Source organism: Mastigoproctus giganteus, chromosome 10 (genome assembly GCF_048544385.1).
Source record: "Mastigoproctus giganteus isolate SK-2022 chromosome 10, ASM4854438v1, whole genome shotgun sequence".
Taxonomy (NCBI): domain Eukaryota; kingdom Metazoa; phylum Arthropoda; class Arachnida; order Uropygi; family Thelyphonidae; genus Mastigoproctus; species Mastigoproctus giganteus.
In genome coordinates, this window is record NC_143584.1 from 85145760 (window position 1) to 85173559 (window position 27800).

At 34.9% G+C, this 27800-nt stretch overlaps 1 protein-coding gene across 1 annotated transcript in view; it reads left to right on the forward strand.

Moving 5' to 3' along the window:
• LOC150079130 (adhesion G protein-coupled receptor D1-like) overlaps positions 1-27800 on the forward strand; it is a 255790-nt gene that overhangs the window by 171360 nt on the left and 56630 nt on the right. The window contains exons 18-20 of the mRNA XM_090382962.1: positions 14341-14443; positions 21109-21256; positions 24331-24394. Of these exons, the coding sequence (XP_090239088.1) occupies positions 14341-14443; positions 21109-21256; positions 24331-24394 (315 nt within the window). The remainder of the gene's footprint in view (positions 1-14340; positions 14444-21108; positions 21257-24330; positions 24395-27800) is intronic.

A 27800-nucleotide genomic window follows, 5' to 3' on the forward strand; every position in this document is an offset into this window, starting at 1 on the left:
CAATTCTTTAGCTAAGTTAGATACAACAGCTTGTTCTTTAATGCCATCTTTAACAAATTTATCATGCAATATTAGAAGTTGGAGGCAAAAGAAGAATCAAGCTCCTCCTATCCCCAAAAAAAAAAGAAATGGTTATGTGATTCCTGATGAGTATAAGTTTCTTGAAAATGGCAAAATTTTTTTATTTGATAGTGTAGAACATGATATAGACAGAATTTTGGTATTTAGCATAGAATCTGGCTTAGATGATTTGGTGAAATCTAAGGAATGGGCATGTGATGGAACATTGAAATGTAGTCCAAATGTTTAGTGCCAGTTATATAAGTTACATATAATGATAAGAAATAGCAGCATCCCTCTTCTGTTTGTTTTACTTCCAGGGAAATCTGAAGAAATTTACAGCAGATTTATTATATCATAAAGAACTTACATCCAACATTAGATCCTCAATCCTGAATGATCAACTTTGAGAAAGGAAGTATCATCACTTTCTCTAACTTATACAAGAATACAACTATAACCAGCTGTTTGTTTCATATGGCAAAAAACATTTACCGCAAAATCATTGATATTGTACAAAAGTTGCGCTATCAAACAGGTGCCGAATTTAACATGAAAATTGAATGCATCACAGCATTTCTTCCATTTAGCGACATTATTGATGGCTTTATCCAGCTGACAGATGATGATGATGATTTTCCCCAAGATTTGGTTTCTTATTTTGAAACACACTACATTGGAGGAGAAAGAGACCGAGGGCTTCAAAGGCGCAGTGTTGAACCCACATTTCCCATGGAACTTTGGAACAACGTCTATCAATGGACATGTGACAATATGGCAAGAAAGAACAACACTGTACAAAGCTTTCACAATGCATATACAAAAAAACTCAGTTACAAGTATGCATCCTAGTATTTGGAAACTGATACCTCTCTTAGTGAAAGAAGAAATTTTAGCGAAAAAGAAAAAGTGCGATGCCGAACAAGGAGATGAATCAACAAGCAAAAAAAATTTATAATACTCTGAACGAAAGACTTCGAAGACAAGTGCTTAGGTATGATCCACAAAATAAAATCAGTTATTTGTGCAGTATTGCCAGGAATCTACACGCATTTTAAATGTATTCAAATATTTTGTATTTTGCTTTTTCATATTTCATTAGGTCCTTTTTAATGTCCTACTTTAATTCTTCGTCATTTTATCTTTTACAGCAAAATTGCCTTACAGCGAAAATGTTTGTGGCAAAGATGCTTCCAGCAAAGATGTTTACGCAAAAATACCTAGAACCGTTTAATACATCTCTGGCATTCCCCTCCCTAAATAACTCCATATGTAAATTTTGATGCAAAATGCTCATTCAGTTTGCTAGCTACCGGAGCAGGATCATCAAGAGTTGAACCATCGGTATCAAGTGATTTACCCCTTCCTTCTAGAGTTTACAGAAGTAAAGAACTCTTTGCTGTTTTTCTTTGCATCCTTTGCCAAAGATTTCTTGTAATCTGCCTTTGCTTGCCTAACCTGCTTTTTGACTTGCTTACTTGTTATGTTGTTATTGGTTTTTTTAGGAGCATTAGCAACTAAGGCCATATTGCTCGGGGATATGCGGTGGTCATTCCCTGACCTTTCCACATCCTCCGTATTTGGTGGTGATGGGCTCAAACCCCGGTCTAATCAAGACGCGTGTGCTACGCACTGCTGCTCCTTCCCACCTGGCTACGGAGGTGCCAAGACTTCATTAGGGCGCCTCCGTAGCCAGGTGGGAAGGAACAGCAGTGCGTAGCACACGCTTCTTGAGACCGGTGTTCCAGCCCGTCACCCCCAAATACGGAGGATGCAGAAAGGTCAGGGAATGACTACCGCATATTCCCGGAGCAATACGGCTTTAGTTGCTAATGCTCCTAAAAAAACCAAATAACAATTACAATAAGAGACTTGATTACAGACCAGCTTATATCTACCATAGGCTTCTATGTCACCTGTTAATTTATATATATTCCATGCATTTTTTTCTCTGCCACATTCTCGTTAGTTCATCTGACATCCGTTTAGGCCTAAACCTTGAACAATATTTCTTAGTTGGTATGAAAAGCCTAGTAGCTGCCAAGATTAATTCTTTTTGAATGCTTCCCATTTAGAATTTGGTTTTAGTAACATCATCAGTTGGTCCCACTGTATAGAATTTAAAAACTGTCTGAAACCACCATAGTCATCTTTACGAAAGCAAAAACCCCTTCCCTTTACCCCTGATGGTTTTGTCTCTTTGAGTAAATCCCACATCAGGATGCTGTGATCACTGCCACCTAGTGGTTCCTTTATCTGCAAATTCTTAATGCAAGTAGAATGATTACTGATAATCAGGAGTATTACTCCCTCTGGTTACTTCTTTAACATGCTGTTGTAGAAAATAACCTTCCAAGAAATCCACAATAGCCTCGCTAGTGCGTGAATGACCAACCCACAAGTTCCGGTCAACATCTGGGAAATTAAAATCCCCCATTATAAGACAATCTGATTTACTGGCCCACTTAATTCTCTGTACAGTTTTTCATTATACTCATCAGAGTCATTAGGCGTATAATACAATCCTACTTTCAATTTTGCTTTCCCAGTGCTTATGTCACACCACACTGACTCAGCACTGCACTGTCTACCCATGTCAACTGGCTGCAGTTCCTTAGATTTTGTTTCTTAACTAATAGCATAACCCCTCCTCTGTTTCTATCCTGTCAATCCTTTCTGTACACATTGTACTCCCCAAATTCCAATTCTGTGTGACACCACATCGCTCATATCCCAACAATATCTGCATTTGATGTTTTTACTAACACCTCAAATTCGTCAAATTCATTTACTAAACTCCTAGCATTGGTGTACACGCAAGTGCACCTGTTCTTATTCTTAGCTACCCTAACACAGCCCATGTATTTACTTGTTCCGCGATGACTCCCAACAGTCTCTGAAATGCCCCGCACCTTAAGAATAATAGAAAAAGAAGTATATTAGATATGTAAATGATAAAATAATGTCAATATCCTAAAAGTTATGATGAAATAAGAAAATTATGGGTTGAATTTACAAAGCTAATAGGAGGTGAGTGAACTGTAAAGTAAAATTATTAATAACAAAGTAAAATACAATACAAATACAGTCAATCCTCGTATAGCACGATAGTTGTGTTCCTAGAAACCTTCGTGCAATGCAAAATCGTGCAATATAAATAACAGGCCCTATGGGAAAAATAGGGTTAGGTGCCGACCACCCAAGATTGAACACACATTTGTAACCAAATCATTACCAAACAATAAATAATCGTAATAAAATACGTAAGTATTTTATTATGACTATTATGTAATAAAATATTGCTAATGCTTTTGGTTCTGTCGTAAGCAAACTTGTTCTTTGTTTGATTTTCTAACCAAACAGATGACAGCCTCTCCACCTCTCCCAATTCTCGTGTCTTGATCTACTGGATTTTATTACACTTTGAGTTGTTCCTGCTATGAAAATTGTTTTTATTTTCTCTGCATTCTTTCTAATTCTCGGCGTTGCATCATTTAGGCTTGTAGCACATGCAGTATCACATGTTCTTTCATTTCGCTCAAAGTGTTTCACAATTTCATATTTTTTCTCTAACAGAGGACTGGCCATAAACACTAGTATGAAGCCGCTACAAATTTTCCCGGGTAAGAATTTTTGACCCAGTCCATCTCTGTCTATCGATATTGCTTTCCTTTTTCTCTCTGAACCTGTAGTGCCTTCACCAGGACGGTTCATTTTCACACATTTGAAGTATTTTACTCGTTTTTAGGGAATAAAGCACAATTACAAAATGGGGAGGCACACGTGATACACATAAACAAAGCTGTGCGCGCGTGTAGCAACTGAATAAACAACACAATAGTGTGTCTCTGCCATAAAGGCAGACACACACACACTATTAATACCTCACTAGCTCACATTTTACTAAAGCACATTTCTGGGGGTTACTACCATAGAACAAGAAAAACAATTTCCAGTTGCATTTCTGCTAGTGGAATCTGTTATAAACTGGTAGTAAACTCGATCTAATTGCATTTGTGATAATACCGATAGCTGCAATTGTGTGGGTTTTTACGTTATTATGGTGAAATGTATATCCGCTTCACTGATAAAAAATATAAATACATTTTCAGAATCTTCTCTTCATTGCTATTGTGTTGCGTTCAGTTGGGGTGATTCCATGTTCGACTGCCATTTCTTGTAAACACAAAGGAGAATCGTGCATAAGCGAATTCGGTTCGTGTTATATACGATATTGTTCCCATATTTATAAATCATGTATGATCGAATTCGTGTAGTGTAAACACATGTTATACGAGGACTGACTGTATAATAAAGATAAAATAGGATAAAATAAAATAAAATAAAAAGAGGTAAAGCTGTTATTAGATATGGGGGGAGCATATTTAGATAAAAGTTGAATACAGGTAAGGCAAATATGCAGAATCTGATGTCAGCTGAAGTGAATATTGATAAATGGTCAGGTATTTCATGAGGAGACTACACCTGACCATGTATCAGGAACTGCATTTCTAAACTTGTCCATAGTAGTAGCCGAGTGGTCAGGAGCGAGAGTACATAGCACACGTTCCTTGAGTGGACCGGGGTTCAAGCCCGTGACCACTAAATACGATAAATATTTGTATTGATGATTTATTGTAAACTCTACTGAATTGGTTGTCGTGCCGGAGTATAAACAGAATATTTTTTTTTTTATTTAAGAAAGATGAAACACCAAAAAGCAAAAAAAAAAAAAAATTGAAATTAGCACCTTCTTATACAGTATGGACAAGGTAATCCCAATGCAGTGTCAATTATTAAGGTAAAAATATGGATCAAGTTAGAATAAAATATAGTTGAGTGTTTTCATAATGGGAAAAGGTGTGTTTTATAAAAATATGTAGAATTTTGTGTAGGATTTAAATGTTGTAATTTTGTGAAGTGGTAAATTTACTGGTCATTCTCTGACCTTTCCGCATCCTCCGTATTTGGTGGTGACGGGCTCGAACCCCGGTCTAATCAAGAAGCGTGTGTTACGCACTGCTGCTCATTCCCACCTGGCTACGGAGGTGCAGTAGGCACGGTAAGCATCGCTTATGGGTGGCAGTTCAAGAGGGTGCCAAAAAACTTTTGACATATACAAGTTGGACCTATATTTAACCAAATTCCTGTCCAATTAACGAACTTCTTTATAGCAAAATTTTCTATTTAGCCGATACGCGCAATATCACATGTTCTTTCATTTCACTCAAAGTGTTTCATAATTTCGTTTTTTTCATCTATCGACAGGGGCAGACTGGCCAGCATAAGCCTTACTGGGGAAACCCCGGGGTTTCCCCAGTAAGGCTTATGCTGGCCTCCAGCCCACCAGAAATGTGATTTTGGCCACAAACACTTGTATGAGGCCTCTACAAGTTTTCTCCGGTAAGATTTTTGATAGTCCATCAATAATGCTTTTCTTTTCTCTCTGAATCTGTAGTATCTTCACCAGCACGCTTTCTTTTCACACTTTTCTCAAGTATTTTACTAATTTTTACAGAATAAAACACAATTACAGTGTAAAAAGGAGAAAAATGAGAAGGCACGCTTGATACACATAAAGCTGCCCACTTGTAGCAACTGAATAAACAAAGCAGTAAAGACAGAAACACACTATTATCACCTCTTCACATTTTACTAAAACACATTTCTGGAGGTCACTACCATAAAACAATAAAAACAATTGCCAGTTGTGTTCCTGCTAGTGGAATCTGTTACAAACAGGTAGTAAATTCGATCTAATTGCATTTGCGATAATACCGACAGCTGAAATTTTGGGCTTTTATGTTATTGTGGTGAAATGTGTTTCCACTTCACACCGAAATCTTCAATCATGTGAAAAACAAATACATTTTCAGAAACTTCTCTTCATTCAGTTTGGGTGATTCCCAAGTTCAACTGCCATTTCTTGTAAACACAAAGGCGAATAGTGCATAAGCGAATTCGGTTGCTATTATATACAACAGCTCCCCTATTTATAAATCGTGTATGATCAAATTCGTGTATTGTAAATATATGTTATATAAGGACTGACCATACTATATACTGTATTTTAATTTTTTCTCAGGGTAAGTATTTTGTGTTACCATGTGCAACTTATTTGTTAGCATATGCTTATATCTCCGAGTCTTTATAAGATTTCAATTTTTTAGCATTGCTTATAAATATCATGAATTTACCTTGTAATCCATATTGTTAAAATATAATGAAGAAATTAAAATGGGATATTAAAAAATATAAAAAAATTCCCCGAGGGGGAAAAGTGCACTCTTTTCCACTTGGATCGTCATACATAAAAATTAATGATTATGAAACTAAGAATGAGAAGAACCAAAAGTCCTAATGTTGGACTTTGGCAGTTCTGTCATCAGTTGATTCATCGGGAAAGAAATTCTGAGTGTTATAAAGGTTAACTCTAGCTCCCGTGGTGCATGGTTAGCATGCGTTCGCCAGAAATTTTACATGTTTTAAGGATGTTATTCTGGAAGGTTCAGTCGGAAAATCATTCAATGGCTAAAGATTCGTGTATTAATAATAGTTTATAACTGGAATTCAGTTTTGTTAAATTTATTGCACAATCTGTTTGAATGTTATTATTATGTGAATGCGAATGTTGACTGAGTTCTGTGGCTGAATAATTAGCATGAAGGCTGGTTTGGTGATATAAGCTCTGTTATTTGCAATTTTAGTGGATTCAAATTTGGCGTTAATACTACCAATGTCGTATGCATTAGGATACCTACAGATGCTCCAGCTTGCCTGCATGGTTAGTACGCGTGCGCCCAAAATTTTACATGTTTTAAGGATGTTATTCTGCGAGCATGTGTATGTAGCACTGGCCGCCTGAATGGCCTGGTCTGCATAAATTTGGGTGACAACAGATATTGCCATGCACAGGCCTACAGGTCTGTGCATGTAGATGTGGTTTTCCCAAATATGGCACACAAAAAGAACCTTGTGAAGGCGCACTCAGTGCCATAAACAAATTCCCTACTTGATAAAATTGTTCTATAATTATTAGCTTCACAAGTTCTGATTGTAATTGGGCCTTTGACATCTGTAATTTCCAGATTCTGGGTTATGAGAGTGAGCAAACAGCAGGTTAGACAAAAAACCAAACACAGTGAATGAAACAAATAATTCATATTTAATGCATCTTAAATTCTTCTTCACTACCCTTAATTTAGCTGTATGAAGAAGTTCTACTTCGCTATCCTTAAAGAAAATATTACTCCATTTGAATTGTTACAATATATTTTTAAAAACGATTTTACAGATACTTTTCCAAATGTAGTAGTTGCACTAAGAATTTTTCTAACTTTACCAGTTTCATCTGCCCAGGGTGAATGGAATTTTTCAAAATTAATCTTTTGATTAATTTTAATTATTTACGATTGACAATGTCTCAACAACTTTCTAATTTTCAAATAATTTCAATAGAAAATGACCTTTTGGAAAAAATAAACATAAATGAAATAAATTCACATTTCTTAAAGCAAGGAAACGTAAATTTGTATAATTTTTTTTAACATAATTTTCCTTTTATTTTATTATTGTGATAGAATATGATTACTGTGATTTAGAATTTAAAGTTTATTTCCAGGATTTCAGAATGATTTTGTTATTTTTGCTTGTTGTTTCTTTATATTATATGTGAGATATTTTGTAATTCCTTTCTTTTTCAGTAAATGAATGCTATTTTATTTATGGCTTATTTTATTTTTTAATGCAAATATTTTGGGGTGGAAAATTTGATTTCACTTACTGGCGGTACATAGGGTCGCAGCAGCCCTGCAGTGATGATGCGGCGTAAGAAGTCACGGCCTTCCACAGAATAGTGTTGAAGGAAGGCTAGAGAAGACAAAAAACATTGACCTTTGTGTTCATCTGTCAGTGAACGAGGAACTCATCGTGCACACAATTTGCGATGGTTAAGATGTTCACGGATGATGGAATGAACACTGCCTATTGAAATATCGAACTCCTTTGCCATTTCTACGACTGTCAGTCTTTGATTATTGCGAATCATTTCATCAACCTGCAACGTCTGCAGTGGTTGATGTTGATGGCCTTCCTTTTCGATCAGCATCCATCAATTCTGTGCAATCACTTTCAAAATTCTGGCACCACTTCACTATGGCTGGCGCAACATTGCATTTTCCCCATACATCGCCGTTATTTCACAATGAATCTCTGAACAATTCAGATGTTTCGCCCACAAAAATCATACTGTTCTGTGTACCTCGAACTTGGAGTAACATTCTAGCTGATGTGCCATTATGAATGCTTGCTCCTACACAACTGTTACCGCCACGTCAACGACACTCACCTACCAGAGGGCACACAATATTTTTTTTTTTTTTTTTTTATTACTCCAAAACAGCCGAAGCCTTACAGAGGAGGAATATGACAGTAATAATTCTATTTACAATCTGTACACAATGTCAGGTCTCAATATACAATTTCAAATATACAAGGTCAATTTAAAACATATACAATGCATATCATACGTTACAAGCGATTTGCATTTGAGCAAAGCTGTGGTAACAGAGAAATTTGAATTTCTAAGCATTTTGTTGCTTTCTTTTACATTAAGTAGTTGCATTGATTGATTTGTGTTATTATTCTTATTGTTATTCCTATATTTTTTTTTTTCCCTAATTGTTATTTCTTATCTTTGTTCATTGGAAAAAAAAATTTTTTTTTTTTTTTTTTCTGTTAAAGCTAAGTATACCTATCTTTATAGTATTATTATTGTTGTTATTATTAAATTAGTCATTTATTTTCATTCTCTAGTAGTTTGATTGTAAAACCTTTGTAGCTCTTTTTTGATATTAATGTTTTCATTTAGGATATCAATGTTGGATTCATTTAGCAATTTTGCAGTTCTGTTGAAGTAATGGAATCTGAGTTGATCAGTTCTGAATGGCTCTTGTGCCAGCATATTTTGTCCTCTCAAGGCTCTTGGAGGACAGCTGAAGTTGATGAAGTAGAGCAGCTCGGGGGCATCCAACTTTCCAGCCACGAGATGCATTAGGAATTTGCAGTCTGCCGCAGCTCTTCTTTGGTAGAGTGGTACAATTCCGAAGTGAATGCACCATTCATCGTAGGATTTTGTGTTCAATTCCAACCTAGATTTGTACACCAGGAATCTGACTATGGATTTCTGAATACGTTCCAGTTGTTTTATAAGAATTTTGGTGCAAGGATTCCAGATTTGTGAGGCATATTCTAGAATTGGGTTGATTATCATTATGCAAGCTGTTTTTATGAGCTGTACGTTGGTGAAATCGAAGCAGATTCTTTTAAGCAGTCCAAGGGATTTGGAGGCCTTAGCTGTAGTTTTATTTACATGTGTGTTGAAGTTTCCCTTGTCAGAAAACCATACTCCCAAATCTGAAACCTCATGTATTCTCAATAGCTCATGATTATTAGCTTTATAGGGATAATTAATCTTGTGTTTTTTGTGATAGTCTGTGACAGACAGGGTGCAGCATTTGTTTAAGTTTAGTGTTAGACCATTGTTTGTGAACCATCGGGTGATGGTGTCTAGTCCATTTTCCAGTGATTCACAGTCTTGTGTTGTTTTGATGGTTTTGTATATTTTCAAGTCATCTGCGTATGAGAGCACTTTGATGTCAACATGTTGCATACAATCTTGTATGTCGTTAATATATACAGCAAAGAGTAGTGGCCCCAGAGGAGAATCCTGTGGGACTCCCCTTTGTATATGGAAAGTGGAGGAGTATCTTCCTTCAAAATGAACTCTGCTTTTCCTGTTGTCAAGGAAGTTAGACATATGTCATAAGGCATTACTTGATAAACCTATGTGCTTTAATTTGAGGCAAAGTAACTTGTGTGGTACTGAGTCAAAGGCTTTCTGTAGGTCCAGGTATATAATGTCTATCTGATTGTTATTATCAAGGCTAAGTTTGATGTCATGTTCTATGGAGAGTAGGTTAGTCACTGTTGATCTGCCCATTAGGAAGCCATGATGAATGTGGCTGAATTTATTTTTCATGAAGGAGCAGAGTTGAGAGTCAAGGAGGTTCTCAATGATCTTGCTTAGGGGGTTAGATTTGTGTATGGGTCGAAATGAGGAAGGTGTGTCTTTAGCTCCCTTTTTAAAAAGAGGGGTGATAGTGGTTTCCTTTAATATTCCGGGGAGTGATCCCTTATTGAAAATGGCTTTGATCAGATGTATAAGTTGTTGTTGCAAGACAACAAAGCAAGGTTTCCAGAGTGCCATGGGGAAACTGCCAGTGTTTGTGTCATAACTTATTTAAATTTGTTGAGGGTATTCAATAAAGTCTCTGTATTGACTTCAAATTGTGTCAGGGTATCACTGAAATATGAGGAGGGAGAGGTGTTATCAAGCTTACTGCTGTGATCAGCTTTTTCAGTATATAGTTCACTGTAGAAATCTGCAAATTCATCTGATTGAATGGTCTCCATTTTGTTCATATTTTTGTGTTTTTTATAACCCATTTTCCAATGCTTCCAGAATGGACCCGTATCATGCCTGTTTAGCATTGCATTCTGTAGATTAGCTAAGTAATTTTGGTAGGCCAGATTGATATTGTTTTTTATCTACCTTCTTAGATTATGAACTTCATTCCGCACATGCACCACATCTGTTGCGCAATTATACCAAGAGATGGTGGCAGGTGTGACTTATTTTTTGAATGCCCCTTATATATATAGTTTAAAAAATCATAATAGTGATAATGAACGATAAAACAATGTTTATGAGGAATGATAATGAAAAAATAATAAATTATAAATAATGATAAATAGTAAAAACAAAAAAAAAAAACAATAATATATTTGTGAGGAATGATAAAAAAATTTGAAAATATAAGGGTATTGCTTTCAGCAGAAGTTTTCAATTCAGGCCATCAGCAGCTTGGTTGGCTTATTGCCAAAGTGTGTGTGCACACGCACGCACGCATGCACGCACACACACACACACACACGCACACACGGTGTTAATTCTGCTGAAATTGCTTTTTATACAAAATTTGAGGAATTTGGGTTTTTGCTAATTTTCGACGAAACTTTCATTAATGCAAGGATTAGTGTTATGCGATTACTGCAAATATTTGTGCATACCTGATTCACTGTGACAAAATAATATTCCTATGGATTGTTTGGGTAATATTGGAATCCCAGTGACAAAAGTGTGCAATTTCAAATTTAAATGGATTTTTTTGTCATCTTTTTCGTGTAACTTCTAAGTCCAGGTGAGTAAAGGTGTTAGTCCTGTCTTTGGATTTTCTTTATTGCGAGTTCTGTGGCATTTTTTTATATATTATATTGAAATGCAAAAAGAAACACAGCTGGGGTTCATGATAAATCAATATGTTTAACTGAACATATTCAGAATGATGTAGAAAGAGGTTTGTAAGGGTGGAGGAAATTCTCATGCCCATCAGTATCTGTTTTATTTGTTTAAACAGTCCTGCACAAGTATCTGTATAATTGTTAAAAATACATAGCTTGCAAGAGTTCATGTTGATTCTTGTGATGTTACCATACTCTGCGTATATATTGTTGCTCAGTCTTGTTTAAGCTTTACGTGTGGGATCAATGTAAAAATATTTTGGAAGTCAAAAGTCTCTGCTGTGTAGATCTCATTGTTAAAATTTAAGCATCCAAAAGTGGCTTTATTACTGTGTATAATCCATGTATTTTTTAAATTTATTTAAAATATTGCCAAGGATAATAGCATTTTTTTTAGGATTGTAGCATTGCTATTTTTGCTGCTGGTAATAAATCTAAATCCAGTTAGCTGTTTGAATTTTGCAGTCATATATAGGAAAGATAGTTTTATATTATCAATTTCTTTGTTTAGTTTTTTGTGTAAGGCTGTTATCATTTCTTAAAATACTATTTGTGCTTGTTGTGACTTTTCATGTCACTATGATTTCTTCTAGGAGTATATTAAAATGCAATATTTTGCAAAAGATAGTTAAGTTGTTTGCTACTTTGTCAATGTTGATAACTATGAAATTTAATTTCAGAGAGTGCTAATTTTAATGCCTTTTTCTTTATTTTTGCAGCTGTCTGTGTTGATTTTTTTTGCAAATAGCATTGGATGTGGTAGTGATGTACATTGGTATGCATCAAATGGAGTGTTGTTTGCAAGTTTAAAACAAAAATGTACAAGGTTGCAGTATAATTCCCTGCTGGTTGCATATTCATTAAATTTTAAACAAAATCAAAATTTAAACCCCATTATTCATTAATTTTCTACAGTGTTTAGGTTGTTGGTGATGCTGTGCCAGTGGAAGGGATCTACAAAGTTAGCAAATTCATCATTATGCCTAATGGTGGACAAAGCCTAAATGTAATGTAGCAGCTTAATTTTCCAGATATTAGTTGTTTAGATTTGTCATCATGACTCCAGTTGATGTTGTCATAGGATTGTTGTTGTTGTTTGTTATTGGTTTTTAGGAGCATTAGCAACTAAGGCCATATTGCTCGGGGATATGCGGTGGTCATTCCCTGACCTTTCCACATCCTCCGTATTTGGTGGTGACGGGCTCAAACCCCGGTCTAATCAAGAAGCATGTGCTACGCACTGCTGCTCCTTCCCACCTGGCTACGGAGGCGCAGTCATAGAATTTTCTGCATAAATTTAACGTAACAAAATTCTGGCTTTCCAGAAAGTTTTACTTGAAAGTTTTCACTCTAGCTGCATTGAAATACTTTTATTCCAATCTGTCAGCATGTGTTGAAATAGTTTTTTGCTGCATGTATTTTTTTTTTTTTTTTTTTGATTTGTTGCCTTTTTTTTCTCCATGTATATATACATCACCCACATCCTACCCAAGCACCACGTGTCAGACACAACTATAAATATGCTTGTAGGCCTTCAAGGAGACAGTAGTGTGGTTATGAATGCAAGATGCTGCAATCAACAGAGTTAACAGACTTCCAGCATGAAATAATAGGATGTCACATATGTATTCGGTCTGTATGCAGCATTTCAATGGCACTAAAGATCCCTAGTTCGACAATTGGTGATGTGATATGAAAATGTATGTAGACATGTTGAAATAGTCAAGAAATGATCCAAAAAACCTCTGAAGTTAATGGAACATGACTGGAGAGCCCTGCAAAGAATCATCTGCTTCAGAATGCAGGTCAGCTTTGCTACATAACAGAGGCATTTAGTGACTGGGACAAATGTCAGCACCATTACAGTGCATGGGACACTGCATAATGTGGATTACCACAGTTGTGCAGTAATCCAGAAGCCACTAATCACCTGAGTAATGCTAAAAGCCATTTGGCTTGGTGTAAGGCTCGCTTTTCCAGACCATAGGCCAATGGAAAGCTGTGCTTCGGTGTAGTGAGTCATGACAGACGGTCTTCCAGTCGGACAGTCATGTCTGGGTGGAGAAAATATCCTGATAAAGCTACTTACCAGACTGTATCGTCCTGACAATGAAGTTTGGCTGAAGCGTTGTGATGGTCTGGGGCTCTTTTTTGTGGTTTGGCCTGGATCTATGGGTTTTAAATGAATCCATGAATGCAGAGGTCTAGCTAGACATCTCGGACAACAATGCATTCCAACAATGTCAGGAAAAGCCCATACCTGTATCAGCAGGACAGTGCTTCATGTCATACTGCTCACCTTTTAATGGATTGGTTTGAGGATACGAGCACTGAAAATTGGACTAGTCAGACCAAAAGACCTCAATCCTATAGGGAACCTCTGGAATGAATTGGATCATCGGGTACATGTGGGAGGAGACTTTCCAAAAAAAATTTAAAAAAAAAAAAAAAAAACTGAACTGGTTGCTGTGTTGAAGACTGAATGGAAAAAATATCACAGGACATATACAAAAATCTGGTGGAAAATGTTCCAAGTTTTTTATATCAGAGACTAAAGGCTGTTTTTCTCACCAGTTTTTTGTATCAGAGACCATATCAGAGATTAAATACTGCCATAAAGGCTAAAGGTTTTAACACACATTATTAGTTCTCCTGTAAATAAAGGTTATTTGCAGATATGCAAGTGTCCAGATATTAACAGTAAAGGTGTGTGTTAAAATTTTGTCACATATGATTAAATCGGTATTACCAGTTTAATAGGAGGCAGTATTTACTTTAATATCATGGCTTGTTACTAGTAGAGTAAATATTACTATAATTAGATGTACTTCTGAAAAATGAATCCATAACAAAAATAAAATTATCATACACATTTTTAAATGTGAACAATTTTAGATGGAATTAAACTGTTTATTGCAGGGTTCTTCATGAACAGTTTCATGTAATTCGTATTAATCTGGCATTGTCAGCACTGGTAGCCTTAATCTCTTTCTTGTTATCAGATTTTCTGAAGGAAGAAGAGGTAAAGTATATTTCTAAATGTTCAATGACTATCATTATTGATATTTTAAAAATTTATGAGTTTTGCATACAGTGAGCGGCTAACAATATATATTAGCACAATGCAGTGTGAGTATCTAAGGGAAAATGTAATAAACAAGTATAAACTAATATTTTGTGGTTGACATTTGAGTTTATTAAATCCTTGATGGGTGTAAAACTAATCAACTGTTGCATACTGCATTTGCAAATTTGTCAAACATTTTATAGGGTTGTATGGTAAATCAACATCTGTATTTTCAAATATTTATATTATTTATATAATTCAAATGAATTGTCAGTGATTGAGTATTTAATAAAATATTCATTTTGTTTCAGTTGAATGGTGGCACTAATCTTGAATGTACAGCTGAGGGACAAAATTTCAGCCTGATATGAGGTTTGGGAATCCATAGTCAAAGTGCAGTGATGGAGTTAATGACAAGCTGAATGCATGAACAATGAAGAACTGCAACTGAAAGCAACAGATTCCATTGCAAACAAAGAGGGATGGAGATGGCATTGGTATTTGATAATAACATTGCAACAAAATGAAATGGTTACGAAAAGGCCCAATTAAATCAGTTTGTTCAAGTCTTTGTAAACTTCGGTTCATACATTATGCAGTGCAGACAATTGTGAAGAAAGACTTGTCTTTCAACCCATGGAAAAATCCATTGATTTTTTTGCAGAGCATGGATGTGGCACAAGGATGGCATCCACAGAATATTTTATTTTGGATTGGAGGGAAAAGTGGCAACAGTTCCAGGGTGACATTATGTTGAATAGTGAGGCAGTTTTTCACAACTAGGCAAAATTCTCATTATTCTCTTTTACCCATTCCCATGGATAAAAGAGAATAATAAGAGTATTTTGTGTGTGTAGGTGTTGAGACCTGTTCATCTTTGAGACACAATAATTGCTACAAGATAATTTGAAGTATCCAAGGACAGAGTATGGCTAATAATTTTTCATTGATATAACACTGAATCTTTTCACTTCATACAGAATGGTACACCTCCTCACTGTGGCAATACTATTTGGGAGTATTAGTAAATTAATAAGAGGAGTATACCTCAATATAGTAGGTAGAACACTTCTGTATGATACCCTCCAGAAATTAAAACAGAAAAAAACGAAAAAATCGACAACTTACCGGTACATTAGAGTAAAATATAAATAATTAAATAATCAATTTAACACAATTCAAATCAATTTAAAACAATTAAAAATCAAATTAACGCAATTAAAAGACTAACGAAAATATTCAAAACTATTTTCTTTCCTGAAGCTTGACAACGCTTTTCGACCGTATGTTATATTTCTCTTAATATTCGACACGAATATTAAGAGAAAATCGCGTCGAACCTTGGTAAGACGAGTCGCAATCACCGCAAGAAATGTTGTATACCAGATCATTAATTTGTGTTGCGAACGCGGAAATGATGATCTGGTATACAACATTTCTTGCGGTGATTGCGACTCGTCTTACCAAGGTTCAACGCGATTTTCTCTTAATATTCGTGCAAATCAACATGAAGCCTCAGTTCGTGCTTCTAGTTCAGCAGCGTCAGAATTAGCCTTTCATGCCATTAACGAAAAACATACTTTTTTATTTAACGAGGCCAAAATACTTAACGTTCAACGTAATTATATGCGACTATTAATTGCAGAAACCATTGAAATTAAATTACACGAGAGTTCTGTTAATGTTCGGCGGCCATATTTGATCTCCGATGCACGGACCTTTACGTGCATGCGCGAAGACAAATAATCACTATTTAAGTTTCAGGTTTAACCCGATTCGGTAATTTTCATTCCTGTGATCACGACATACGGTCAAAGTGTTGTCAGCTTCAGGAAGGAAAATCGTTTTGAATATTTTCGTTAGATTCTTTTAATTGCGTTAATTTGATTTTTAATTGTTTTAAATTGATTTGAATTGTGTTAAATTGATTATTTAATTATTTATATTTTACTCTAATGTACCGGTAAGTTGTCGATTTTTTCCGTTTTAATTTCTGGAGGGTATCATATGGAAGTGTTCTACATACTATATTGAGGTATACTCCTCTTATTAATTTACTAATATTATTATCAACGTAGAACATATTGAGTATTACAGCTCTAATTCATACTATCTAAACTATTTGGGAGTGTACCAGCATTTTCCTGATGAGTGGGTAGCACTAACTAAAATGTATGGACATCATCCAGTGAGGTGAGCAAAGGATAAAATTCATTCCCACAAAACTGAGAAACATGGATGAATGAAAGAATAACCTAACATTCCTGACCACATGCTGCAAACAGTAATGATGAAGTATCAGTTTCATTTAGGAAGTCCAATTAAAAGCAGTAACATATTATTATTATTATTATTATTATTATTATTAGCCATATGGTGCAAGGAAGCCTGAGGCTTTTGCTGCATTAGCCAAAAAAAAAAAAATTTCTGAGTTACCCTAAGAGAGAGAGAGAGAGAGAGAGAGAGAGAGAGAAAACAAAAGTCAGAAGTAGAAGGGAATCACCAAGAAGAAGAATGATGATATCCAGCTCAGGACCCTGGGTGTGCCAAGCCCATACTCAACAGATGTGAGCCCCTAGGGTTGATATATGTGGAGATTTTGAAGTTAGCGTATAAAACGTAAATACAATTATTCATTGACACTGTGTATTTTAATTCTGCAAAAAAAAAAAAAAAAAAAAAATTATAGGCATTTTAAAATAGGAATACACCTTGTATGTTTTCTTAAGAGTAACTTTCCTTAAAGCCTTCAAGTATATTTGTTAATTCCTGGAAATACACTGGCTAGCACAGCTGTTATGGATCTTGTTTGAATCCATAACAGATAGTGTTAATTTCGTTATTATTACAGTACTCATTGAGTACTGTAATAATCGAAGTTAAGAAAACTTCAACATAATAATGAACCTTGATGTTGGTAAAGCTTTTGATAAACTGGAGCAAATCAGTTAAGACCATACACTGCTTCAGGGGATGGCTACAAGAAGAGATGGAGGGTAGCCATAAATGTTCCTTCTTCAGGATGAATCAATATAGCAAGTAGTCCCTTGGGGGCCAGTGCAAAGATCCCCCCACCTCTTTCTAATCTTCCTTAATGATATTGGTAAAGGAATACAAGGGAAGCTGTCAGTTTTCTGGTAATTTAGTACCAAGAAAGAAGAGAATTTGCCAGAATGACATAATTGGGTTTAGATATGGTCTCAAATGGCAGCCAAACTTTAATACTTTCATGTGTAAAGTTTTGAACCTGGGGAACACGGATCTAGTTGTTAAAAGTGGATCAGGCTGCTGTGCCCCTGTAGTGTAAAGCAGCACCAGATAGGAAGGCATGTGATAGCCTGTATATGATATAGGCCTTTGAAAATAGAGAGAAGGGTAATTTTTATCATTTTTGTATAAAATGATGGTGAGTCCATCTTATTTAGAGGCCACACTTAAAAAAAAATTTAAGCATGTGTACTCTGTATGCACGATAAATGTTTTATGTGAAAACATCCTTGTCTTGGAAGAGGTTAGCAAAATCCATTTGTAGAATAGTATGATGTCACAATCATGCTTCCTTAATATGATGTCACAATCACTTTCTGCAGTTAATACTGCAGGAAGCGTGATTATGATGGTTTAGGCTCATGTGCGCTACTTACTCTACCAAATCAACGTTAGTGTCATTGAGGATGTGACATCATTTGAGTAATTTCTGTCTCACATCTCCATTGTTAGGTGCCGCTATAGATGTTTTCACATAAAAAAAATAATAATAAATAGAAAAAAGCTTCTAGAGAGTGATAAATGATATCCAGCTTGGATGGTGTGAACTGCTGCAAAACTTGGCAACTTCAGACACCTTAGGAAGAACCTACCTGAGCTATAAGTTACTTACTAAGGTGGCAGAGGCAGAAAGTTTGGTAAGGGCCAAAGTGGAACTGGATGGTCACTTTTTTGGTGATGGGAAAAGTACATGTATAAGTAATTGGAATTTTTTTCTTTTCATTTTTTTTTTACAGATGCACGTTAACTGGGGGTGGCCAGCCTTTTCCTGCAGCTTGTCATATAAGTTAAATTCACTGCGAGCCATTTAGGGGTGGGGTTCAGAAGCTGTTACAATCAGTATCTCCTTCCCCCTTTCCCCACATATTAGCTCCTGGTGCCAACAAATGTTTTTTTGCTATAACTATATAAAAGAATTCTATGCTAAGTGCTTGCAATAAAAAAAAATTAAAACTATTTTACATTTATAAAATAAATAGGTTAACAAATAAACATCTATTTCACAGAAACAATGTAAATCAATGTACATTTAAAAATAAAGGCAGTAAAGGTGGAATTAAAACTCTATATTGGTGCTTTCGAAACTTTTCTGTTACCGACATGCCAAGTATGTGCCAAAAAATAAATTAAACACCCCAATATGTTCTGGTACCTTCAAATTAATGGTAGCAGTAATGGTAGAACTTGCTGTGTTTCAGACAAAAAAAAAGGAAAGATGTGCATTACCAGCCTCAAGCTTAACTGTTGTTTATTATTTGGTTTTTAGGAGCATTAGCAACTAAGGCCATATTGCTCCGGGATATGCGGTGGTCATTCCCTGACCTTTCCGCATCTTCCGTATTTGATGGTGACAGGCTCGAACCCTGGTCTAATCAAGAAGCGTGTGCTACGCACTGCTGCTCCTTCCCACCTGGCTACGGAGGCACCTCAAGCTTAACTAAGGCTATTTGAAATTGACTTAGGTCAGTTAGCTGCAAAGTATAAGAACATGTCCATAGCTCAGTGACCTCCAATTACAAAGCACATGAATAAATCGATTAAAATGAAGTCAATAATTGTATATTAATTAATTAATAATAATATTAATATTAATTAACATGAAATACATGCGGTGAAAAGAAATGAGCGAAAACAATGCTGATATGATATGATATCAAAACCCATTTATACATGAAGTGACAAACACTCTGGAAAGCTCTGCTATAGGTGTTTACTTTAATTTCTGATTTTTCAAACTGGTTGTATAATTTCTTTGCATTATATTTTTCATGGTGGAGGAAGTCAATAATTGATTGCCTCCTGACTAAGCTGTGCATGCCACAGGTTAGCCATTCCTGATCATTTTAGCCATTCTAATGTAAAATAGAATACTAGTACTCAGAATTGTCTAATACACATTCATTCAGTTTATGAATACATGTAAGCTTATAGCAGGTATCCCTAGAATTTCATAGATACCAAGTAAATTAATAAGAGCTACTAAATTTAGTTCTTATTACATGTCAAGAATAAAGACATATAATAAGGTCTCTTACTACAACAGCAAATAAATAAGAACAGCAGAACGGCATTAATTTCTAAAGGCACTGGAAAGAAAATTATTACGGAAGCTCTACATCGCTGCATTATAAGTAAGGCTTGGATTTTTACATTTAAACAATTTTTATAGAATTAGTTATTACTGTTTACATGCATACAACTATTGCTTCTTAATTTAGTGTTTTTGTTGTTTTTTTTCCCCTTTTCTATATCAATCTGAAGGTGGTGTTTTATTTTGTGTCAAATTTTATAATTCTCACACCATCAACATTAAACAATTAAACAGTTGGGTACAATACTATATGTATATGCATTTTGATAATCATGAATGACACAAAAAATTAAATTTTAAAAAAATAATCTATAACTTATGAAGAGACCTATTATAAATAGAGCAAAAAAAAAAAAAAAGAAGCAAACTTATGGAGGGAAAAATTGAAGTTAGAAATGTACAATCATTGTGATGGTGAAGAACAAAGAATGACCTGTTAAAGGCAGGATTATCATTGAACAATTTGCCTATGCAAGGGGCATTCAATCTTTCTTGGCTAGAAGTAAAATGGATAAAATGTTGAAATTTTTCTGGCTGCAAGAACAGTTCCTTCAAAATAGAATTTAATTTTTGTTATGAACATATACATTTACAGGTTTTCTTTCTTTTTTAATTTTATTTAACAATTAAATATGAATATCCAACACGTTATACATGAAATTAATAACATTCTTATTACATGGTTATAATTAACCAAAATAGTTAATAAAACTGATTTAATAGTGATAATTTAAAAATACCGAGGTAGATGCATAAAAAACACTACAGAAAAATTTTATCTTCAAAAGTCAATGTGAAACTAATTTATGACATCCTAGTCTAAACTTAGGAGGGACAGAAAACACTTAGGGCTGCCTGTGTTACTATCCTGTAAGAGACTAAACTATATTTATTGTAAACTGCATTTTCGTTCTTAACATTTCTGATTAATAGGCATAAAAATTGAGTCGTTTTGTATGTCATTAATTTAGTGGATATACTAAGTGTATTTTTATTTATATGCTTTTACATGCTGTATTTTTTATCTTTTGCAATTTTTTTTTTTTTTTTTTTTTTTTATAGACTCATTTTCAATTCCAGGTGAAAAGAATTTTGGACCTGTACAGAAATATCTCTGTAACATGAGCTTTTATAGAAATATGTCAACTTACGGATTTTTTTTTAAAATGTAATGTCCATTAAGCAGACACTACCTGTCTGTGCATTTGTGTGTAAATATGAATTTTTTTTTTTTTTTTTTAAATTTTGTTTTACATTATAGGAAATATGCAGAGTGATATCCCTACTTATCCATTTCTTTTACACTGGTGTTGGCACATGGCTAACAGTAGAAGCATATGCCTTGTTTTCAGCTGTGGTGAATGGTTCAATTGGAGGAAAAGGAAAATGCTTCTTTGTTATCGGTTGGGGTAAGAGTTATTTTATAACTAATTAATAATGTATAATGTGGCATTTAAAAATATTTCATGATATAAATAATGATAATAGTAATGCAATTGAAATTTTAAATAACTGACCTTTCACTGATTGCATTACTTGATTATCATCCAAAAATGTTTCACATTATTTTAAGTTCTATAATGATACTTCTTAGTTCTTTAGTATTCCTTTTCATGTATTATAAAAACTGATGATGTGAAATTCTTCACACAGGACACACATACTTTTTTTCTGAAAGTGCATGAAAAAAAAATGAATCTACTGTGCATTTTACAAAACTCTCCAGGTTTGCAGTAGTTCTAATCTTGCTTACCTATATTTGGTAATGGATAGGGTATGCAGAATGCTCTTGTTGAAAAGATTAATACAATATTAATAAGAATTACTGTTGCAAGTAGTTGTCTCAATTGCACATTTAGTTCATCTAAAGAAGATGTAAGAAAACCTTAAACTTCTATATAAGCAACAGTGAAAATATAAATTCTGCAACTCCCCACCAGATTGCTGAATGGTCCCAGTGTGATTTTTAACAACCACATCAAATCAGCCATCATATTCCCATGATTCTTTGCCCCCCCCCCCAGTAGTAAACCTGGCAATATGATAATTTCATCGCTGAATTAAAGTTAAATATGAAGGATATAATTGGCTACTTTATGAGGACTGGAAGGTTCTCATAAAGACTGGATATCAGAAATCAGGTTATATATAAGTGTACATCGGACAGCAGAGCTGTCCTCAGTATTAGACAAGTAAGTAGTAGCCACGCAGAAATGCTTTGTACTGGTTCAAAAGGCATGAATGCAAAAGTCCGGAAATCCAACCAATGGCAGATTTAAAAATGGTGCCAAGATAGCAAACCAAAGTAGGACCCACATTCCTTATGGAATACCTAGCCAGAAGTTTATGTTAGGGAAGAATATAATGATGGATGAAATTGTCAACACACCAGACAGCAGCAATTTATATTTCAATGAAATATTTTTATGTTTATTAAATTAACAACAAAAATTAAAATGCATTAAGAAGAAAAATTTAATTAATATTTTATGAAACGGAATGTTCATTAATAAAATATGCAAGTTTAATAAGATATTTATTAAACTATTTATTAAGCTATCCTCACAAAAGTATCCAGACATGTCAGTTTCATACTGATGACACTACCGCTCAATTTAATAGCATGTCAGTCCTACCCTCCTGAGTAGACTTTCCATCAACAAACCAGACAATAAACTGCATCAGGTATAGTCCATATTTTCCTGCAGAACAGTAACTAGTTGAACTACCAATGTGGGATATATTGGTGAGGCCCTCACTCAATGTTCCAGTTCATCCTATAGGTGTTCTGTGGGGGCTCAAATTGGACTCTGCACCAGCCATTCCAACTTCTGTACATTTGTGGCTATGAACCACTCTCAAGGAATATGACAGTATGGCATGGGGAATTATAAAAAGAACTGCCACATCATAAGAAGCTTAGCATTGTCCAAAATGTTTGGCGCATTATGGCCATAGATGCTGATGCATCAAATAAATCCCCAACCAACCAAAATGTTAAGGTGGGTACCAAAGATTCCAAACCATACTATGAAAAACAACCCCAACAACATAGCCTTATAAGCAGATGGTCTCCAGGCACCCTGGACATGGCCTTCTGATTGGAATTAAGTGTAGCAAGATTTGTCAATCCATAGAACTGATTTCCACTGCTCTGTAGACTAAGCTGATCCCTTAACATTCTGGCTGATGTTTTGCAGGAAGGTCTAACAAGGGTGCCATACCAATGTTCCGAGCACTTTCTGGTCATGTGCAGTGAGCTGTGGGCTTCCTGTGTGTATTGCTGGACGGTGGTAGTATCAGCATGCTTCATTTTGTGATAACACTGCTGATGACTTTGGGTGTAGGCTGTCAGCATTTTCATGAATTTACAAGTCAGCAGTGTGACAACCAACAATTATACCTCTCTCAAAACAGGTCAGCTTGGTTTTACATGCTATGATGAGAACTTATGGCTTGTAAGACTTTCTTGTGTATGAGTATGTGTGTGTGTCCTGGTCTGAGTCACAAAAATAGGGATGTCCAGATACTTCTGAAATTTCTGAAGTCTTCAATTGAGACAGCAGTTAACAGATCTCTGGTGGAGGGTGTAGAGTTTCAAAGTTATTGTGATGTTTTCAGCCTGCACAACATTGCCAATTGACCAGGAACACATACTTCTCTAGACATAATACACTTATAGTTATGATGCATGCTCAGGGATTGATAATACTAATATTTATATTTTTTATGTATATATAACAAATTGCTCAATCTTTTATTTCAAAATGGATTTTCTGAGACTATAGGCTGGGTAAGCAAAGGGTTTGTTTAATGTCGCATTGTTTGCCTCTTAAGAACTAATGGAGATGCACATGATGTCTTCTTTAAAAAAAGCTAAACTGCAGCATTTAAAGAATGTTTTTTTTTTTAAAATTTATATTTAATTATTAATATCAGTAAAAAAACAATGTTTAAAATTTTAGAAATGTTCTCCATGCACTTTCAGCTGTCATGCATCAAAATGTTTGTGGTATATCCTTATATCTAAATAGCCTTGAAGCTGACTGATTTTAGTATTATCATTGGCCATATGGTGCAAGGAAGCCTGAGGCTTATGCTGCATCAGCCAAAAAAAATTTGAGTACACTGAGAGAGAAGTAGGAGGGAATCACCAAAAAAGAGAAGCATGATGATATCCAGCTTAGGACCCTGGGTATGCCAAGCCCATACTCACCAGATGTGAGCCCCTGGGGTTAAAAACCTATGGTTTCATATATGTTGCCTCTAGGATGCCTAATTTAGCTGGAAAAAAATTTAAAAAATTATTTTTTGTTGACTGCATTTCTGTGGGCTGTAATTTGAGCACCTCTTATTCATGTTTATTCATTCTTATTCTTGCATTATTCGTGTTTTAATATCAGTTCATTTTATGTAATCTTTAATGCACATATTTAAAATAAATTTATTTTATTGCATAAATTACCTTATTCTCTCTTACCAGGCATTCCAGGAGGAGTTTTAGCTGGTGGAATCATGTTATTCCCAAACTATGGTTATGATTATCGGTATGTATATTTTATTTCAGATCAATCATTTGTGGGAACTAAAGATAAAATTTAAATCATTTTCTGTTTTCATACCATCAAAACTCACTTTTACAAGGAGCCAATCATTGTATCTAAATCGCCAGGTTCATTCCCCCCCCCCACCAATGTATCAGGTATTAAAATAATATGGTTTGCATGCTAGAAGTGACTACCCAGGTGTGAACTAATCAATTTTTAACCAATGAAGTAAACTTTTATTGTGAATTTAATATTTGGGATTCTGGCTTCAGTTTTCTAGTTGCAAACCTAGCCGGTAGAGATTTTGAAATGTCTGTAATTAATAATGACCTTATGCAATTTGTTCATTTACCTATTAAATTACTGGAAAATCCTAACCATATACCTAACATTCATAATGTTTTCCTCACCAACAAACCTTTAACCTATATACAATTAATATTAGTTGTTCTGTAGCTACCTCTGATCACAATTTGAGAATGGTTAGTGTGAGTAGATGTCCAGTTTATTCAGGACTGTCTGAATTATCACCATAACATTCTGTTTTCATGTTAACTCCTTTTGCTAATATAAAATAAATATTTTAACTGGTTTTGAATATTTTGAACTGGTTTTGCCATTGGAAGCAGTTCTGAAAGTAGCAAATTATTACAAACTAACTGTTTGGAATGCTCTAATTACATTTTTTCACACATTATTTAGAACAAGGTGTAGTGAAAATGCAACTAGCAGTTACAAATAGGATAACCTGTTTTCTTTTAATATAAAATGTATTTTGAAATTTTTGTTTCTGTAGCTTACTGATTGACATTTTTGCTTGAAATAAAAATAAAATTACAGATTTACTTGTGCACTGTTTTGTGAAAAAAATATTAACTTTCTAATATTATTTATCCTCTAGAAAAACCAGGAGGGTAAAATTTATATCACTCACTGGCTTTCATAGCTGGGTCTGACAATGTCCCAAATTTTCTAAGTACGGAGTGTGTTTTGTCCATCTTCTGAAGTCATTTTGTCCTGGTTTTTTCATATTCTTAATTCATTTCATACAAGGATGAAACCCTTGTATGAAATGAATTAAGAATATGAAATGAAAATAAGAATATGAAATGAAAATAAGAATATGAAATGAAATGAAATGAAATGAAAATTAAGAATATGATTAAATGAAACAAATGCTCAAGTCTGTGACAGTTGTAAAGAAGTTATTAGTAAATCTAAACTCAGTTTAGAACAGATTAAGAGTAGGAAACATTTTTCTTGTCTCTGTAAAAGGCACAAAACAACTGCCTGAGGAATATCCCACCATGGCTAATCTCATATCCTTTAAATGCACATGTGCTAAAGCACGCTATATCAGTTGTCAGAATCTAAAAGAATCATGAATTTGTTTTGTTTCCTCTATCACCCAGTCAACTAGCATTTAAGATTGTCTGGAAAAAAATCTGGAAAGGAAGGGAAAATACATATTTCAAGCTTGATTGATCCTGTAATATAAGGAAGTTGCAGATTAAACTGCAATGGCCAATGCTCTAGGGAAAACGTTTTCTTACATCTCTACAAAATCATTCTATTCCTAGAGTTCCCGGTCCTGAAAGAGAAAAATGAAAATCAGGAGCTTAATTTCAAATCAAAGGATTTTTATCCATACAACGGATCATTTACTATAAGAGAGCTAAATTCAGCTGCTTTTATGAATCATATGTTGATTTAAGGATCACTTGCTTATCCTATATAACATAATTTTTCTAGAAGAGAAGTTTCCAGACTCCTGGTGCAGTGCAATCATCCTTGCCTTTCCTAAGCCAGGAAAGCATCCCAAAATTCCAATGAACTACTGTCCTATCACTCTGACTAGCTCTCTGAAAAAACTTGGAGAGAATGGCCAATGCTCATCTTATGTGGTACTTAGAAACAAATGATTTCCTCTCCAGCATTTCAGTACAACTTTCAAAGGAATGGGTCCACCTTGGACAATTTAATTACATTGCAAGCATCCATGTGAGATGCTTTCCTAAAACAAGAAGACCTTATGTTGGTCTTCTTTGACACGGGAAAAGCATGTGTTAGGGGAATTTGTTAAACCCACAAGACCATGAAAGATATCCTCACATATTCTGGAAAGCAGCATTCACCAGTCCACTCGAATGCGTCTTTATTGCTGAAACTCCAGGACGTCCTTCTGTCCATAATTGAGGACAATTTTCAAGCTCTTGCAGAGTTGATGCTACACCAGGTGTAAGCAGTTATCATGACAAAAAGTGGCCCAACATGCTATTAGGTAGGTGGTCATAATGTTTTGACTCTTGTGTGTGTGTGTGTGTGTGTGTGTGTGTGTGTGTGTGTGTGTGTGTGTGTGTGTGTGTGTGTGTGTGTGTGTGTGTGTGTGTGTGTGTGTGTGTGTCCAAATAATGGACAAATTCTGGTGAGAGGTGCAAGGTCTGAAGTATGCTAGGCAATAACCAGGAGTGGTCAACCTTTCTGTGCAGTGCCACATATGTTGATAGTGTATCGTGTTCCACTTAATGGCTTGTCTACGAACTACCAGAATCAACATCATCCCCCCCCCATTACTCTATGCCACCAAATGTTTTTGGTAAGGAATCAATGTATAAGTAAGTTGCTGTAATAAGATAAACTATTTTAAGAGTGTAAAATAAATTTAATACAAGTTAACAAATAAATGTTTGTCCTCACAGAATCTACATCATGACGAGTTATTATTAGTCATAAGGTGCAAGGAAGCCTGAGGCTTATGCTGGACCAGCCAAAAAAAAAAAAAAAAAATCCCATGTTACCCTGAGAGAGAGAGAGAGAGAGAGAGAGAAGGGAATCACCAAGGAGCAAGAAAGAAGAATGATAATATCCAGCCCAAGACCCTGGGTTTGCCAAGCCCATACTCACCAGATGTGAGCCCCTGGGGTAAAATTTCACACGTCTTACGTGAGTTAACACATTCGCTGCTACCTAAATGTTGAGAGAATTCATCCAATGCGTAACAATTTTCAGAATGTTGAAAAAATCAACATTCCGATATTCCCAGCATTCTGCAATTTTGTACATACAGGTTGAAAATTAAAAGTTTGGAATTTATTTCTCAAAGTGAACAGTTATTTTTGTGCTGAGCTATAAATCTTAAAATTTTATAAAAAAGTTTATTCATGTACATTAACTAATTTCCCCACAAGCAAAGAACAAATAAAAAAAACTGTGCCATCTATAAAAAAAAAAGCCAAGCATTACTACATAGCAATCAGTGTGTGTCAATACTGAGTGGTTGTTAATTTCATGTGCCTTTACATTTATGGCACTCACTGGTTGACCACTTAAGAATGGCTACTTGTATGCATTACGGCACAGCTCTTGGGTGATCTTGAACTCAGATATGCATTGCAACACATTACTC